Below are 16,595 nucleotides of genomic sequence, written 5' to 3' on the forward strand. Positions count from 1 at the left end.
AAGGAAAGCAAAGCTAAGCTAAGAAACACAGTAGATAGTTGGACCTCAAACTAAAAAAAAATCAAAATATATTACTTAACTATCAAGTATTGTATCACACACTAAGATTAGAGACAATTTCAGAAATTATTGTTTCAAAACTACTCATTTTATTATATTACTTTTTTGGTTTGTACAAACCTCCTAAACAAACCAAAAAATATAAATTCATTAAAAACTGTAAATATAAAAAGCAAGAAGGTAAAAAGGAAACGATTAAACTACTTATTTGTCGACGTTATAAGATTTGACTTTTTGTAGAACAGTGTGTTAAAATGTTCCAACTGTTTTGGATAAGTTTAAATATTACGATAAAAAATGGATAGTTTAAAATAAAAAATTATAGCATCAAGTCCTCTAAGTTATATATCATCAATTGTCAAAAAACTACAACACCTGTTTTTACTATGCTTTTGGCTCATCACCCATTTGGCTTTAATGTGAATGCTTTTTTTGATAGTTCTTTCAAAATCAGGAAGGAAATAAATTGAAAATGAGGCGTATTTAACAAACACAAACAGAATTTTTAAATTGTCTGAGTAGGGAAAAGTTGTTCAGAATGTAGTTGATAAGAATGTAACACCGTCATAATTTTCTTGAATTAATTAGTTGAACTTTTACTGATGTCTTAATTTCAGTCATATTTCTGGCTTGTAAACGAACAAGACTAATAAACAAATATTCAATAATAAAACTATCATCTAACTTTTTAATGACTCGAAGATTTCTAATAATTCTGAAGTTGGCAAAATACTAAAACGCTAGTGACAGACCGGGATGATCAGAAGACAATTGAATATTTATCAATCGGAAATAATATTTCTGGTTCAGGATTATCGTTTTACTAATTGGGACAAGAAAGAAAAGGAAGTGTGAACCTGACTGTGATTGTGTATTGGCTGTGATTACCTTTTTCCATTGTTGATGTGAAAAGCTGAAGTTTGAAGCTAATAGAGAAGAGGTGATACGTATAGTTTACCTCCGGCCCTTCAGTGTCTTCTTCGGTATCTGACTTGGGCTGTGATTCCTGCTGTTGCTGAGGTGGGGGCTCCGTGGGCGGGTGGTCCGGCCCTTCGGCCCCTTCCCCAGCCTTGCCTCCGCCCTCGCCGCCTCCACCGTCGCCGCCGCCTCCACCACCACCACTGTTGCCTCCGCCGCCGCCTTCGCCCCCAGAGTATTCCAGCCGGGAGCCAGGCCTGCTTGCAGCACCCGTCCCATTCTGGCTCGGTGCGGCTAACATTTCATACCTCTCCTGCAACATAAAATCGTACCGATTTAATACAGCGATGTAACGGAGGGATAAATTAATGGATCTGCTCTAATGGTGCGATAACAAAAATAAAGATTTTTTTAAAGAATTGTTTAAATAGCGTGGCTAGGAATTCGATGACCTCGATCTCTTTCCGTTGGCAATTCGTCATCTGCCGTGTGCCTCTCTCCTCCTCGTGCAAAAATGTATGTTTTTGCCACGGTGGCAGAGAAAAATAGTAATTAAATATAATTTTATAGTTCCATGAATCAAATAATTTATTTCTTTAAAATTGTTTAAATGTGTATTGTTTAGGGACCGTTTTTTCAATAATTTATTAATATGCTGAGGAGCTGTCAGGATTGAAGTATTTTAGACAAACACTTTTTTTTCATTTTTTTCCCGACGTTCAGACCCTTATTCGGGTCATCTTCAAAGCATATAGTGTGGTGCTGTTCTTATAGTTTCATATTTGTTTCGTGTAAAATTGTTAAAATAATGTGTGATTATATTATTGCAATCCTATTGGCAAAAGTGCATATTGAATCATAAAAGGAGCCTACCACACTATCTTGCTACACTCCAGCAAGGATGAAGCACTAGTATAAAGTGTTGTGTTGGAAGAAGAAGGCATTTTTAAATTGAAAAATATGAAAGTACGTGAATACTGTTGTTTTGGCCTTCCACAGCGATTACCTACCCGATCAAATGATTACTTGAAGGTTGAAGGAGATTAATTCGCTTTGTTGCGTAGTTAAGGGACCAGATACCAAATTGACATATTGATTCGAGAAGTTGTTCTTTTTGTTTGAGAAGAACGGAAAATCAAGAATTTTGGGTCATGTTTGGATAAAAGGTTGGCGATTTTGTTCGGTTTTTCTATTAGACTTATTGTAAAGACCCCTTTGTAGTCAAGTTATGTGTAAAAATAGTACAGAGAGAAACAAGATATCACCCTTCTTGTATGAACCCTTTTCAAACGAATGGCTCATAAATCGATATAGGGCCTCCTTCAGGAGGTAGAAGTACAAAAATAAATTAAAAAATATACCTATTTTTTTGTAAATTTACATTGTATGGGAAAGTGAATCTGAGGACTGGATTAAGGATAGGATTTGATTTTCGTTAAAATTGAGATAAAATAAATATAAGATTGACCTACAAAGCGGAAGAAACGCTTACTTCTCACTTTTTAATATTTCAATGTCAATTATTACGATAAAAGGCCGGTTTGATTCGAATCGTGAGAAAAACAGATATTTCAAACGGGCCGAGTTGTTTAGACTTGAAAGCCGGAAACGGCCGAGTGACATCAATTGAGCCGGGGAGTTTAACGGGAGACTTTGAAAGAATGCTTTGTACGACCAGACGATAAACTGAAGATTAATTAATTAATTTTAATTATAAGTTTACAAAATAATTACATTATCTTGCTTTATGTCTATATGTTAACAACGATTTGTGTGGTCGTTTCCATTTACCCCGATCCGCCGATTTTCCCTGTTTATCAGGCAAGCAGATATATATGTGAGATTATGTGATTTTTATGTGTATAACTGCTGCAAATTTTTTCGCAGGCAATAATCCGTTTGTAGATAAATAAATCCACAAGAGAAGATGAAGAAGGTGAAAAACCGAAACGAGCCTGATGGATTTTGAGATTTAGTAGTTTCCAATTGTTCCTGTCATCCTATCCTTGCTGTTCTAGCTTGTCAGACACAACAAGTTGTATATATATTGCTGCAAACATTTTCAAATTTATTTCATCGGGCAACCTCCTTTTGTAAACAAATAAACCCACAACCGAAGATTATGAAAATTCGAAACGCGCCTGACTGCCCAAAACAGCGGAAAGGGATAATCGGAAACAACCGAACTACAGGTTCGTCAACCGAAGACCTCAGATAGAAATCGTAAAATTTTGGATAAAATATAAAATATTTTCTAACACAGAACACTTGGAATTGGTACTGTAAATCAAATAGTTTATAATAAAGATATATTTTTGCGGATTATTGATTATTCCCCTATTTACACAAACCATTCCGTTATTGACCTTTAAGCTTTTGGCTTTATATTTAGGCTTTCTCGTGGCACTACATCAACATAATAAAAGTTTAGAAGAAAATTGGCAATTTTTTTAAAATTATTACTACCGGCATTCCTTGATTCATCATGAGCGAATCGATGAAGGGTTGTTGGTACCGTGTTTCCTAAAAGCCGGAGAAATCTAGCGGACTGGTTCGCAACCAGTGGTGAGAATATCGTATTTTATTTTTAACTTTCTCTGCCGGTTGTAGGTGGAAACTTTTGATTTAGAAAGAGAGTGGATGTAAAAAGAGGTTCGAGTGGTGAACATGGATGGAACAACAACTCTTAGTCCAACGGATGTGAAATTTTATGCTGTTCTAAAATTTCTTGAATTTAAATATAATACAGTTTTTAACGATTCGTACCTAAATGGAACCAACCAAAACAAAGGTTTGAAAATTACGATGGAACGTAAAGAATGGTTGACAAGATCTTAGCTTCGAAAAAAGGTTAAATTTTTATTGAACCGGATAATATTTGTGGTTATATTGTGCCTGGGAATAATAATAATAATGATAATGCTAATAAAATTGCACTTAGTTGAACTGTAGTATTATTATGATAGCAATAGTTATAGTTCTATTGGTTGTTCTGGTATATGGTAATTTTCAGTGACTGGCTAACACAGCGAGAATAAGCGGACTAGTATGATCAAACCAACACATAGGCCAAAGCATCCACCAAAAAGGGCCCTAAACTATAAACAACAGCTCTAATAAATTTGGTTATAAAACTCCTTATTCTCGCCGTGCTGGTCTGTCGGACGTGTTTCGGCATTTCATCATCAAGTCTTACAAGTAATGTATTTTTAATCATCCTTCCTGCTATGGTCTGCCAATTTTTTTCTGTATTTGTCTGTCTATATGTGCTGTTTTCGAGTGCCAAATCTCGTGGTTGTCTGCCATGGGCTTGGTTTTAGCCCAATTGTTGTCCTATGTTAATTATTGTCCTATTATGTTACAATCCCAACACTGAAGAAATTATCAATATTATTGTAGAATTTTAAATCCAATATTTGCCCAAAAATGATAACATGTTCAGCAAGCCAACATTCATCCCTAATTTTTAGATTTATGTTTAATAACTAAAGCTAGATTAATTCTCTTTTAATAAATTAATTTTGGTTAGATCAGAAATGGCAAGCCAAGGTTGCCAGGACCGGTTCTTCTTAAAACTTTCCAGAGGGAAAGCAATCAAAATCGAGTCATAATTGTCAAAAAATTATGGCTTTGAAAATTTCATTTGGTTTATTGGTTGATAAATTAAAATATGGTTATTGGTATAAGCAGATTTTGCCATTCCATTCCAAAGATCGACTGATGATCAATGCATTACTAACGGTTAATTTACATTATTTTTTACTTTCTTACCTCAAATTTAATAAATTACAACAATACTCCGAAAACATTAAAATTTAAATGAGATCGAATAGTTTTTTTAAAGCCTTAACCTAGACCGTACATCGATTCGATGCCAGAAAGGATTGTATAAACTCAAGGTTCTTCTTCCATACATTATGTATTTCTCAATTGTAAGCTCTCAATTTTAAGTATTGGCTCTTAGCTCAGGTATCCGACTAAACACGTATTATGAAATGTTTTAGATTAAATTCAGAATTTTATTTCTGTGTGTATAAACGTTGTTAATAAATAAAGCTGTGTAGAAAACATTTTAAAAATGTTTATTGCGCCCTAAAAGAATGAATAAAACTAGTTGACATCTTATTTCCATTTAATCTACTCGTCATTATTCAAGATTGTTTGAAGATGTTTGAATATTCAAATTGAACATTAAAAAAAGCTGCATAAACAGTCCAATAAAGGACATTTTTTACAAGGTTAAAACGTACTTTTTGACAAATTTATCGTCTTAATAAGTAAATCCCATTTAATTTTACTTTTAGGCTAGTCTTTTCGTTTAGAAAGATTTTCAGGAAGTACATTTTAAAAAAAATGTTTCGAAACAAAACATAATTGTTTTGTGTCAATCCAATTGATTTTTCATGCTACATCTCAAAGTTAAATGTAAGTTGGAATATCCATTATTAAAACATAAAAAAATAGTCTATTGATCGCTTCGGAGATCGTGAGGTGCGATCTGGTGTGATGTAGGTTTTACAAAAACATTTTCCTTATCGTGCAAACGTTTCGATCTTTATTGAGATCATCTTCAGCGCTCGGGATTTATAAACAGTGTTTAAATTTAACAAATACATGTAAGATGTGAAAATAATTATATTTTTTATATTCAATCAAAATATTTCTACTCAAACACTTTCAGTGAGTAGAAATACTTTGATTGAATATAAAAAAAAATTTTTTGCATTGTATAAATTCAATTTTTTTCCACATCCTGCATGTATTTGTTAAATTTAAACAATGTTTGTTAATCCCAGGCCCTGAAGATGAACTCAATAAAGATCGAAACGTTGGCACGATAAAGAAAATGTTTTTCTAAAACCTACTACACACCAGACCGCATCTCACGATCTCCGAATAATCAGTAAATGATTATTTTCTTTTGTTTTTATTTTAAGATGCAGGTTCACGCCACGATCGTGATATCGAGGAAAAAGTAATTGGCGTGCCCCAGTTTGGCATTTGCGGACCCACAAAACAATAAAAGCACGTCGTGTTTAACAATAATTTGTCAGGACCATCAATTAAGCTCCGCTTGGACGTGCGAGCTTTGACGTGTAAAATAAAGACATTTTTAAGTGATGAACATATTCAGAATGCAGTTTTATATACCAATTTTAAAGAAAGAAATATTAGTTTTCCCTTTTTAAAAAACTGAACTTTCTACAAACTCACTATTTCAAGGCATCCTCCTTTTGAGCGTATAAAAGTTCTTTCTAATAATTACAACAGAACAGCCTGTTTTAATTTTTTTAAAAGCGTAACAAAATAAATGTAGTAGTCTAATTTAATTCAGACCCAACGTGATCAACCCAATGATTAACGCTGAAGAAGTCAAAATGCCGAAACAATCTAGATTGGCCTGTAACCATTTAACTAGATGTTCGTAATTTATCTTACGCGTTTTTTCTGACCTTTTTCGACATTATTATTTGTCTTTTTATTCCTGAATGATGTCAAACCCGTTGAAATGTGGAAAAACGCTGAAATGACGGTTGAGACCAAATTGTAAGAATTCCAGCTTAGTATAGCGATTTTCTATGAATGGTTGATGAAATTTAGTACTATTATCAGGTAATCAGACGGTTGGCGTAAACATGTAAAAGATGCTTGTTGATTAAAAAAAAATCAATGGTTAAATATGTTTAAGCAAGATTTGTTAGTAATACCCTACAATTAAACATGGAATTTGTAATTTAAAAAAAGCAGGTCCTTATCATCCATCAATTGAGATGCAAAGAAACTATTTAAAAAATAATGGATAATTAATTTCATCATAAATATTTTACAATTAACGGTTACAGTGCAAATTCTAAACTTTGAGTTTATTAAAATAACAATTAATTTGAAAATAGGGAAAGGATTAAGGACCTAGTTACCTGGTTGTCCTAATAATATAGACCATATCAATTGTTAAAGCAGATTACTTTATTTAATCCTTTAAAAAAGCCTTTCCTTCAAATTAAATACGTAAAAGAACCGCATAAATAGTGATATATATTAATTTCAACAGAAATTTTTAAAAACTAATGTTTATAGAGCAATTTAAAAAAAAGGAACTATTTCTTTCTGTCTAATCCCATGATTTATGAAAGAAAGTTATGTTTCTTCTGATTTCTGCCGCCATTAAATTAAGTTTGGTTGTAATTTTTATCACCAAATCTTATGACATTTATTAAGAACGATGAAAGAAATAAAGTGGAAGCGTTAAAAGAGGGAATATATTTGTAACACTTATGTATTTTATATAAAAAGTGATAATGTACATATGTCAATACCAAAAAGTAGATTTCAAGGTCAAATATATTTACGTACACCAATGTTTGAAAACCGTTGTAAAAACGTATACCTGATTTGTCCACAAATCGTCAAGCCAGGATTGAAGAATCTTGGACGAAAAATGAAGTAACGGAATAGTCAAGAATTGGAAACAACTTGCGGCGAAGCCCTTATCACGACTGAGCCCAACAGTACTGCTATGAGCTATTGTTTATTAATGGCAGATTGTAATGGGGTGAAGGCCGAGACTAACCCCCGGACTCGAGGTGCGGTCTGCACGCCAACCGCATTAGTCAACGCAATATTTCGTCCTTTCCATCCTTCAGCGTTTTTAAAAAATGCGCGGTTCCTTTAACGACGCAGTGCTTAATAAAATGGCTATCACGAGACATCAGTGAGATAGCGATGACGATATGATCCACGGCTCGGCACAAATATTAGCCCTTAAGCATAACACGTAACTGGCATAAATTAAGTTCATTCACCTTTCTTTACCGGCAAAAAAAAAAACATTATAATTATAAACTAATTTTAATATCAATATTTGACTTTTCTTTTCTAAATGGAGTATTTTTTATGTTTAATCAATATTGAGCTAAAGTGTTGAAAGGACTTACCCGAAAAAACTCGTCATTATGGAATACAAAACATACATTGTTATTGTACTTTTTCATTAAAATAATTCATGTCTAGCAAATTCTCAAGGAACTCGTTGTTCTAGTCAAAATTATGAACCTAGGACCGATAAGGTAGCTAGACCAAACATCCTAAAAATAGCTAGTTTTGTTAGTAAACTGCCAATTAAATATGTAATTTCTAATTTACAAGAAAAACAGATTCTTACCATCAATTGGGATAAGCAATGACACTGCTTAAAAAATAATTATTAATTTGATAATAAATATTTTACAATTAACGGTTATAGTGCAAATTTTAAACTTGGACATTGTTAAATGACAATTAATTTCAAAATAGAGAAAGGGTTAAATATTTTTAAGTAGTTCTCCAGCTATATCTTGGCTATTAAAGCTGATTTGTTCAATCCGTTAAAAAAAGTCTTTCCATCGATTTAAATGCGAAAAAGTATTGTTTATATAGGAATATATATTAAGTTCAACAAGAATCTTTAACAATTAATATTTATAAAGCAATTTTTAAAAAATGAACTATTTCTTTCTGTCTAATCCCATGATTTTGGATGAAATTTATTTTTCTGTTGATTTCTGCACAAATCAACAAACCAAGTATGTCAAATTAATCCCTTAAGGGGCTTAAGCATAACGCGTAACTAGCATAAATTGATTTCATTCACATTTTTATCGGCGAAAAAAAAATTATAATTAAAAACTAATTTTAATATCAATATTTTACTTTTTCTACATTTTATCAATATTGAGCTAAATTGTTGAAAGGACTTACCCGAAAAAACTCGTCATTATGGAAACCAAAGCAAACGCTATTATTGCACTTTTTCATTAAAATAATTCATGTCTAACGAATCCAAGATTGTCAAGGAACGCGGTGTACTAATCGAAATTATGAACCTAGGACGGATAAGATAGCGAGACCGAACGCCCTAAAAATAGCAACTCCTGATTAATAGTTAAAACATTACCTCAAGCAGAACAGAAATATCAAAACTTTTTTATATTCGTCAAAAATTAAAATATGCAAAAAAAAGAACAGTTTTATAAAACGAAACCTTCAGACGCTTGCCAGCAAAAGTATCATTATTTTTTTGCGATAAACACGAATCTGTAAGCAAAAATTATTATACTTAAAGGAAATCAGGCATAATAAACTGATAATAAACTTTTCATTTAACCCGTTCTATGATTTCATGGTCAACCCGGCTAACAAGCTAATTTTGCATTCGTTAAATCCCAGATCATTAACTCTAGAGACATCTATTTACAGATCCAATCAAGCCTGTTGATTTTTTATAAAAAATCTTTGTACCTTTTTTGTTATTACAAATTTTAACTCAAAATGCATCCATTTGCAGATTTTTATCACAAGATTGTTCTTTCAATCTAAAAAGAGACGTTAATGTTATTTTTCTTGTGTAAAAATAAACAATAGAATAACTATGAATACTAAACAAGCCTGGTTTTGCATGCCGCAATAATAGAGATCTCTATCTATAAAAATCTCAAAAACAAATCAAGAATCAACCACGCAAAAGGTAAGGAATCCAATTGAAATTGTGACGGTTGTGAATTATTAAAGACCTCGAACTTGGCGCATATTATCTGAAAGAAGAAAGCCGTCAAAATTGTTGATTATTTTGCTTTAGTAAAACTATAACCTTATTTACAACACATATACTTGGAAAACACTGTTGTATTGTGAAGTGTAGCTAATTTTTCTTACAATTTATTTTCTCTACGCCGTCCCTTATTATTGGCAACCTACCATGTTTCAATAATACTATGAAACATTTTTTTTAATGGTCATATCTTCTTTCAGGTTTTGGAGGTAATTAACATGTACTTTGGTCATTTAGATCATCTTGGTCCACCTAGTCTTGCTGGTTTGGCTTGTGTTTCGGCATTTTTCCGTATTCACTGCCTGATTTGACACCATTCAGACATAAAAAGGCGCAGAGGCACAGGAAAAGTTTAGACGAAAGGCAAAAGATAGTTTAAGAACATTTAGGATTATCCTGCTCTTCTTGAATGGCCACAGTAAAACCGCGGAAGACAAAATATTGTCTACCAGACTAAAAACAGCGAGAATAGGCGGACCAGAAGTATTTTGGTCGTTAGATATGCCCTAATTAAAGGCAAGCACAAAAGATTAAATGTGAAAAAATATTCAATGTATGTATAAACTATCGAGCCCAACCACTGCAGGAGTTAAACGCAACAAATAAACAAAACTAGCGCAAATAGGCGGAACAGAAATATTGGGATCGTTAGATATTTCCTAGTTAAAAGCAAACACAAAAGGACCATTAAATATTAAGAAAATGTGGTGTCGGTGGCCGCAACAGTTTTGGCGTTGGCACGGCGATCATCACTGTAAGGTAAAGGGCCCGGGTTCGAATCCTGCGGTCCAGCGTTCGAACGTGACATACTTGCAATTGAGCTTTTTTCAAAAACGCCCTTTGATATGACCTCTGCTGTTGGGAACCCTCGTTGGAAAAGAAAAAAAATCAATACACTTACCAACAGGCAAAACCAGCGAGAATACGCGGACCAGAAATATTGGAGACGTTAGATATGACCTAGTTAAAGGTAACACAAAAGGATCTTTAAATATTAAGAAATATTCAATGCACTTACAAACCACCGACCCCAATCACTCAATACGAAACGCGATATATAGATAAACCAGCGAGAATAGACGAATCAGAAATATTGGGGACGTTAGGTACGACCCAGTTAAAGGCAAACAAAAAAAATACCACTAAACATTAAGAAATAGTAAATTCACTTACAAACCATAGAGCCAAACTACGCAAAATGTAAAACGTAACAGTCAAAACCAGCAAGAATAGGTGTACGAGGTTGATTTGGAAAGAACAAGCAATTTTTATGTGTCAATTAGTTAAATAATTTTAATATTATTATTGGTTTTTTTGAGGGGGGATTCAGTCAGAACATCCAGTTTTTATTCAATACATATATTTATTGGCCAACGTTTAGGAAGCTTTACTTCCTTTTTCTAGGAGGAACTTGAACCATCAATAATCGGTTTGCATTTAAAATCGATTAAACAAATAAAACCCCTTTTTACTCCCCCAGGTGAGCACCTATGTCAATTAAACCTACTACCTATACGTCAATTAAAATTACTGATTGAAGCCAAAATAAAAGAGAAAAATAATCATAATTAATTTATATAATTATTCGGAAATCGTGAGATGCGGTCTGGTGTGACGTAGGTTTCAGAAAAACATTTTCTTTATCGTCCCAATGTTTCGATCTTTATTGAGATCATCTTCAGGGCTCAAAGTGTTTGTCTTATGCGTAATTGTGCCATTGCTGCTTGTCGTGTTGAGAGTGCCACGCAAGACTGGCACAATTAAGCACAAAACAAACACTGAGCACTGAAGATGATCTCAATAAAGATCGAAACGTTGGCACGACAAAGAAAATGTTTTTCTGAAACCTACGTCACACCAGACCGTACCTAACGATTTCCAAATAATCATAGACTAACGGTCACTAATCACCACGCATTAATTTATATATTTTTACTTAAAAGCTAGGATATGGTCAAAACAGAAAAAAGAAAAACAGTCTCACGGGCTCTATAAATGTTATATTTTTAACGTCAGTAAGAAAATTAATTGTTGAAAATAAATTTTAAAAAAACTTAAACCGTTTATTAAACCGATGTCTTGATAAAGTAAGTAAAACTTTCGAAATATCTGCCCGTAAATTTATATGCATTGACTAAAAACTAGAAGTTCTGACTGAATTCGCAAAACAGCCATCAATATTTAAAAAAAGTCCTCTCATCTTAATTTCATCATCTCATCCTGGTCTTTCTAAATATTTTTTTTTCTTGTTATTGTTGATTTTTTATTTTTTTATGCCTTTTCAGGCTAATGGTATATTATGAACAATTAAAATTTCGAGTAGCGATCTGAAGAGTAAGGATTCTAGTCCCACCCCGACACATCTTTTCAACTTAATTCTTAATTATTCATAATATATTACATATATTTCATATCAACGACATAATATGGAATAATGCCAAAATGCGCCTGCCAGATTGAAAACAGCAAGAATAAACGGGACAGAACGAACAAGAACGATTAACTTATCAGTTCATCACCTGACAGACCCTAAGCACGTTTCACAAAGTGCAACAAACTTTTCTTAGTTTTACAATCATACGAATATTATTGGTCATAATGCCAATTCTAAATATTATTTTATTAAACATTCAGTATACTCATGAACTGTAATGATTGGAATGACAATCATTTTTCTGGGTCTACCGATTCTCGATGGCTTACATCACGACATATGTATATCCTCACTGAAAAAGTTAAGCAGAATAGGCGGACCCAGTGACTCTTTTTTTTTAATACAATAAAAACTTACGCTGGCGAAACAAATATTTGCTTATTAACAAAATTTTCTCTAGAAATATTTTATTGCATTTTTGTCATGGTCCTGCTGTCAAATATACGTGGTTATTTCCAGAATCCAGCCACTCAATGTTTTCCAGTTGTCGATTGACATACTTTCCCTTTAAAATTGTGTGCAAATCTGTAATCAGTAATTCATTTGGGACGATTGGTCAAAAAGAAATTTGCTTTTATGTAATAGGACATTTTTTGAAAATATATTATATTTCAGATATTAACAACAGAACACCTTCTATTTAATTCGATTTAATTTATATAAACTCTTAAGTTTGCAAAGCATATACTACAACCTTTCGAATGTTTTTTTCGTAATTCATCAGGAAAAAAGGTGTAAAATTGTGCTTCCGTTTTCGTATTGTCTCTGATTACGTCTACGTCATAACAACTCTGACAATTAAGACACTAAAATACACTACCTAATGCACTACGCTGTGTAATTTTTCGATTTTTCATCCCTTAATTCAAATTCACCTGTGTTAATTTGACAATAAAACCTGGAAAAAATAATCCTTGAGGTAAGACTTACTTAAACAAAGTGTGGAAGTTGAGAAGTGTTTCGCATGTCGACCGGTCAATTTCTTGGGTCAGACTAACAAAGGGTTGGTGCGGCCAGAGCGGGGCTCGCCGCCCCCACCTCGCGGCTTGAACAGCTTCAAATTCTTGACATTGTCATGCAAGGATCCTGGCACAATTTTTCAACATAATGAGTCTTCATGTTTTCAGCCGATGACGTCGGTGTTTCTCGGTGACCGATTAAATAGTTGAAATTTTTCCGTCGTATTCGACGAAAATCTGATAGAAATGATGCGATTAAATCGTCCGTGTTCTGTCAAATTGTGGATAATGTATATGCATTATGCAATGTACCAGGCACAAAGATGTTTACCTGTTTAAACAAGGAAAAGATTAAATATTTGAATTTCGTGTGTGCCGGATAAATTGGCAATTCTATATAATTTCCAAGGGTTTGACAACTTAATAATAATCATCCCTTAAAACACTATTGACTCTTTATTAAACCGTTCGAATAAAATATAAAAGTTTCGTGTATATTTTAAGGTTTGCTTTGTGACATATACCCTGACATGCAAAAAATTCCGCCCACTTGTAATATAACTTGGTTTGTATATATTATTGTATATTAACCAAAGGTTCAAGTTTTTTAGCGTTTAATAATTGAGTCTTTGTCTAAAAAAGCAAAAGAAAAGTGAATTGCTAAGGAAAATGAAAAATAAAATTTAAAAAAAAGACGGACAGATAAAATTTGTTTTAATTTTGTTTTAGATTTTTAATTAACGTTTCAATAACGCGTATTTCCTCCTCTTGCCTTAATTACTTACATCTTGAAGACGCGTCGGCATACTTTCTACCAGTCTGGAAATGTCTCTTTGCTATAGGTAAGTCCATTCTCCACGAAGAGTCCTTTCCAGATCGTGGAGTGTATCAGGAAGTGATGGACGTGCTCTTGTTCGTCTTTTGAGGTTATCCCATAAATGTTTGATGGAGTTCAAGTCTGGAGAACGGGCTGGCCAGGCTAAGACCCTGATGTTATGCGGTTGAAGGTAGGTTTATACTATAGGAATAGGATTATCACTGATTCCATCGAGGATAGGCAATTCATGATGTTCCAAAATTTCATCCACATAGTGAGTGCCGATAACGACCCTCCACGAACAATAACCAACTTTGTGCGACTCTCCATTGAAATTCCCGACCCCAAGGTTGACTCTGGAAAAAATTGTAGGCTTCGTACCTTTCATTTGCCTTCTCCACACTCTTTCACGCCCATCTAGAGATCGTAGAGCATATCTACTCTCATCTGTAAAAAGTACAGCAGACCTATCGTCCAAACACCAATGGCTGTGTTTCTCTTGAAAATGTGATCCGTACAACTCTGTGCGTTCTGGTCAATTCTAGTCCTCTTACTGGGGGCAAACCATTACTCCATACTGATTTAATCTTCTTCGGGCAGTGCGTTCAGATATTTGGACACCTCGAACTTCCTGGAGCTGACGAATCGCTTGAACAACAGTAAGGTGCTGGTTTCGTCAAATTCTCAAAGTCATCCTGTCCCATGAAGACCCGGGTCTTCTAAGGTAAGACCCAGTTTCCCGAAAACGTCTAACGGCGTATCCCAGTGTTTCGTAGGGAACTCCTATGTCATTAGCCGCATACATGATGGAACGTCCATCATCAATAAGTGCCACACCATGCACAACATCCTCAGCACTAAGTGGCATTTTTAATTTTAAAAATTAAAATGAAGAAAACAAATAACACTAAACACTTTATTGCTTCAGAATTCAAATGAGACTGAGTAAACATTTTAAATTCCTTAAAAATAAATATTGAAAAAACCCTTTATCCTTGTTTTACTTTTTTTAAATTAAAGATTAAGTGTGTTTACGTCTAATTGATATTCCCAATTTAAAACATAGCCTAAACAAATATTTATTGATAAAAACAATGAGACAAATTAAGGGAAGAATTTTCTTTTATCGAGAAAATGAAAAAAAAATCAATTGGGTCGAATTTTTTGCCTGCCAATAATTTCCCATAATCCTGTCTTTGCTAGTTATTGCTCGTTGTAAATTGTTTTTATGGCGTTGGTCCCAAGATCCCACTTCATTTTATCATTTTATTGATCTTTGCTAACATGTAAGTTAGTTTTTATTAGGCGGGCTACCGACAATGAAGCCATATCAGCCAATGAACGGTAAGGCTCGATGGGGTGGTTACTTGATAGTCCACTATCGGCCTATCACTCATTCACAGTTTCACGGTGTTACAGGGTTAAATGTCAATACTGCCATGGTTGATTAACTAATTAAACGTAGTTCAGTCCCACCAGAACGAGGTGACTCTTCCCTAATATATCTTGTCTCTTTCCTAAGATTTTTTGTTTTTTACATAAAATCGTAATTAACGTCGTAAATTAACTTTAACGTCATTAAATTACAAATCTGACGTCCGAATTCACATTAGCCGCTCATAACAAAAGGGAAAAACCCAGGGTTTTTTTTTTTCGGAAATACTGAATTGTGGCTCGTGCGATGACTTTTCCATCAAAATTTTTGAGGATTTCACCAAAGCTGCCTTATTTTCAGCCATCAAACGAGTTTATTTTCAGTTTCACAAACTGTTCACATGATCAGGAAGCTATATCAAAATGTGTAAAAAAAACACTGAATCTCATTAACATAATAGGACAAGACAAAATGGGTAAACTTTTGAGTCTCCTCCTCAGCGAAATCCGTAAGGAGCCGAAGACTGATATGAAGAAATGAGAAATATGCACCCCCCCCATGTTACATTTATTTATTGGTACAAAATTATCACACAATAGGTTTTGGACAATTTTAATTTTATCACAATTATAACCATTAGCTAAATATCGCAAAACCATTGAGAGAGAAAATAACCTAGGCAATTTTTAAATGAGTAGATAATTATTTGGTACATTGTAATCGATATTTAAAAAATTAGAAAATAAAACTCTTTGGTTTTTCTTATTCCCAAATATTAGAGGCTTGGCAATTTGGTAAATATGTTCTGCTGTTTGACTATTACCACGTAGACATTAATTTGGAAAACATTCTTCATTCTGTTACAAATAAAAAAATATCTATAGTAAGCATAATCCAAAGTCCTATAAAATACTGATCATTTCGATGATCCAGTTATTGACCCTCCAAAAAGCTGTCGTTTTAATCTAATTAGTCGTTTAAAAATGATATTCACATGATCAGGAAGCTATATCAAAATGTGTAAAAAAAAACACTGAATCTCATTAACATAATAGGACAAGACAAAATGGGTAAACTTTTGAGTCTCCTCCTCAGCGAAATCCGTAAGGAGCCGAAGACTGATATGAAGAAATGAGAAATATACATCCCCCCATGTTATATATTTCAGTTACACAGGTCAATAATTGATGACATATCAATAATACTGATTTTGCCCTATCCCTCTAATATGAGCATGACGAGAGGATCGGGATAAGTTAATTGTGAAATTTTATAGTCTAAGACGAGCATTCCAAGTAAATCTCTTGTCTATAATAAAACCAATATATTTTAATTACTTAACTAAATTTATAGAACGTCCCTTCATTTTAAATTTATTGGCGTATGATCTCTTTTTCGTGTAGTTAACGAGTTGCATTTAGAAGTGTTAAAAGTTTGTCACGTTG

The 16,595-nt window shown here is 33.4% G+C and overlaps 1 protein-coding gene across 4 annotated transcripts in view; it reads right to left on the reverse strand.

Moving 5' to 3' along the window:
• Positions 1-12,984, reverse strand: part of LOC106662565 (echinoderm microtubule-associated protein-like CG42247) — a 69,404-nt gene extending 56,420 nt beyond the window's left edge. For 2 of the 4 annotated variants that reach the window (XM_014386751.2, XM_024224891.1), the window contains exons 1-2: positions 12,930-12,984; positions 1,019-1,291 (exon numbers count right to left, since the gene is read on the reverse strand). In XM_014386751.2, coding sequence (XP_014242237.2) covers positions 1,019-1,279 — 261 coding nt within the window. In that variant the 5' untranslated portion in view covers positions 1,280-1,291; positions 12,930-12,984. Of the gene's footprint in view, positions 1-948; positions 1,292-7,366; positions 7,391-12,929 lie in introns of those variants that run through there. The other 2 variants (XM_024224892.1, XM_024224893.1) reach the window with 2 other exon arrangements.
• Positions 12,985-16,595: the final 3,611 nt, after the last annotated feature.

The sequence above is a fragment of the Cimex lectularius genome, unplaced genomic scaffold, assembly GCF_000648675.2.
Source record: "Cimex lectularius strain Harlan isolate CLEC.00 unplaced genomic scaffold, Clec_2.1 scaffold43, whole genome shotgun sequence".
Taxonomy (NCBI): Eukaryota; Metazoa; Arthropoda; class Insecta; order Hemiptera; family Cimicidae; genus Cimex; species Cimex lectularius.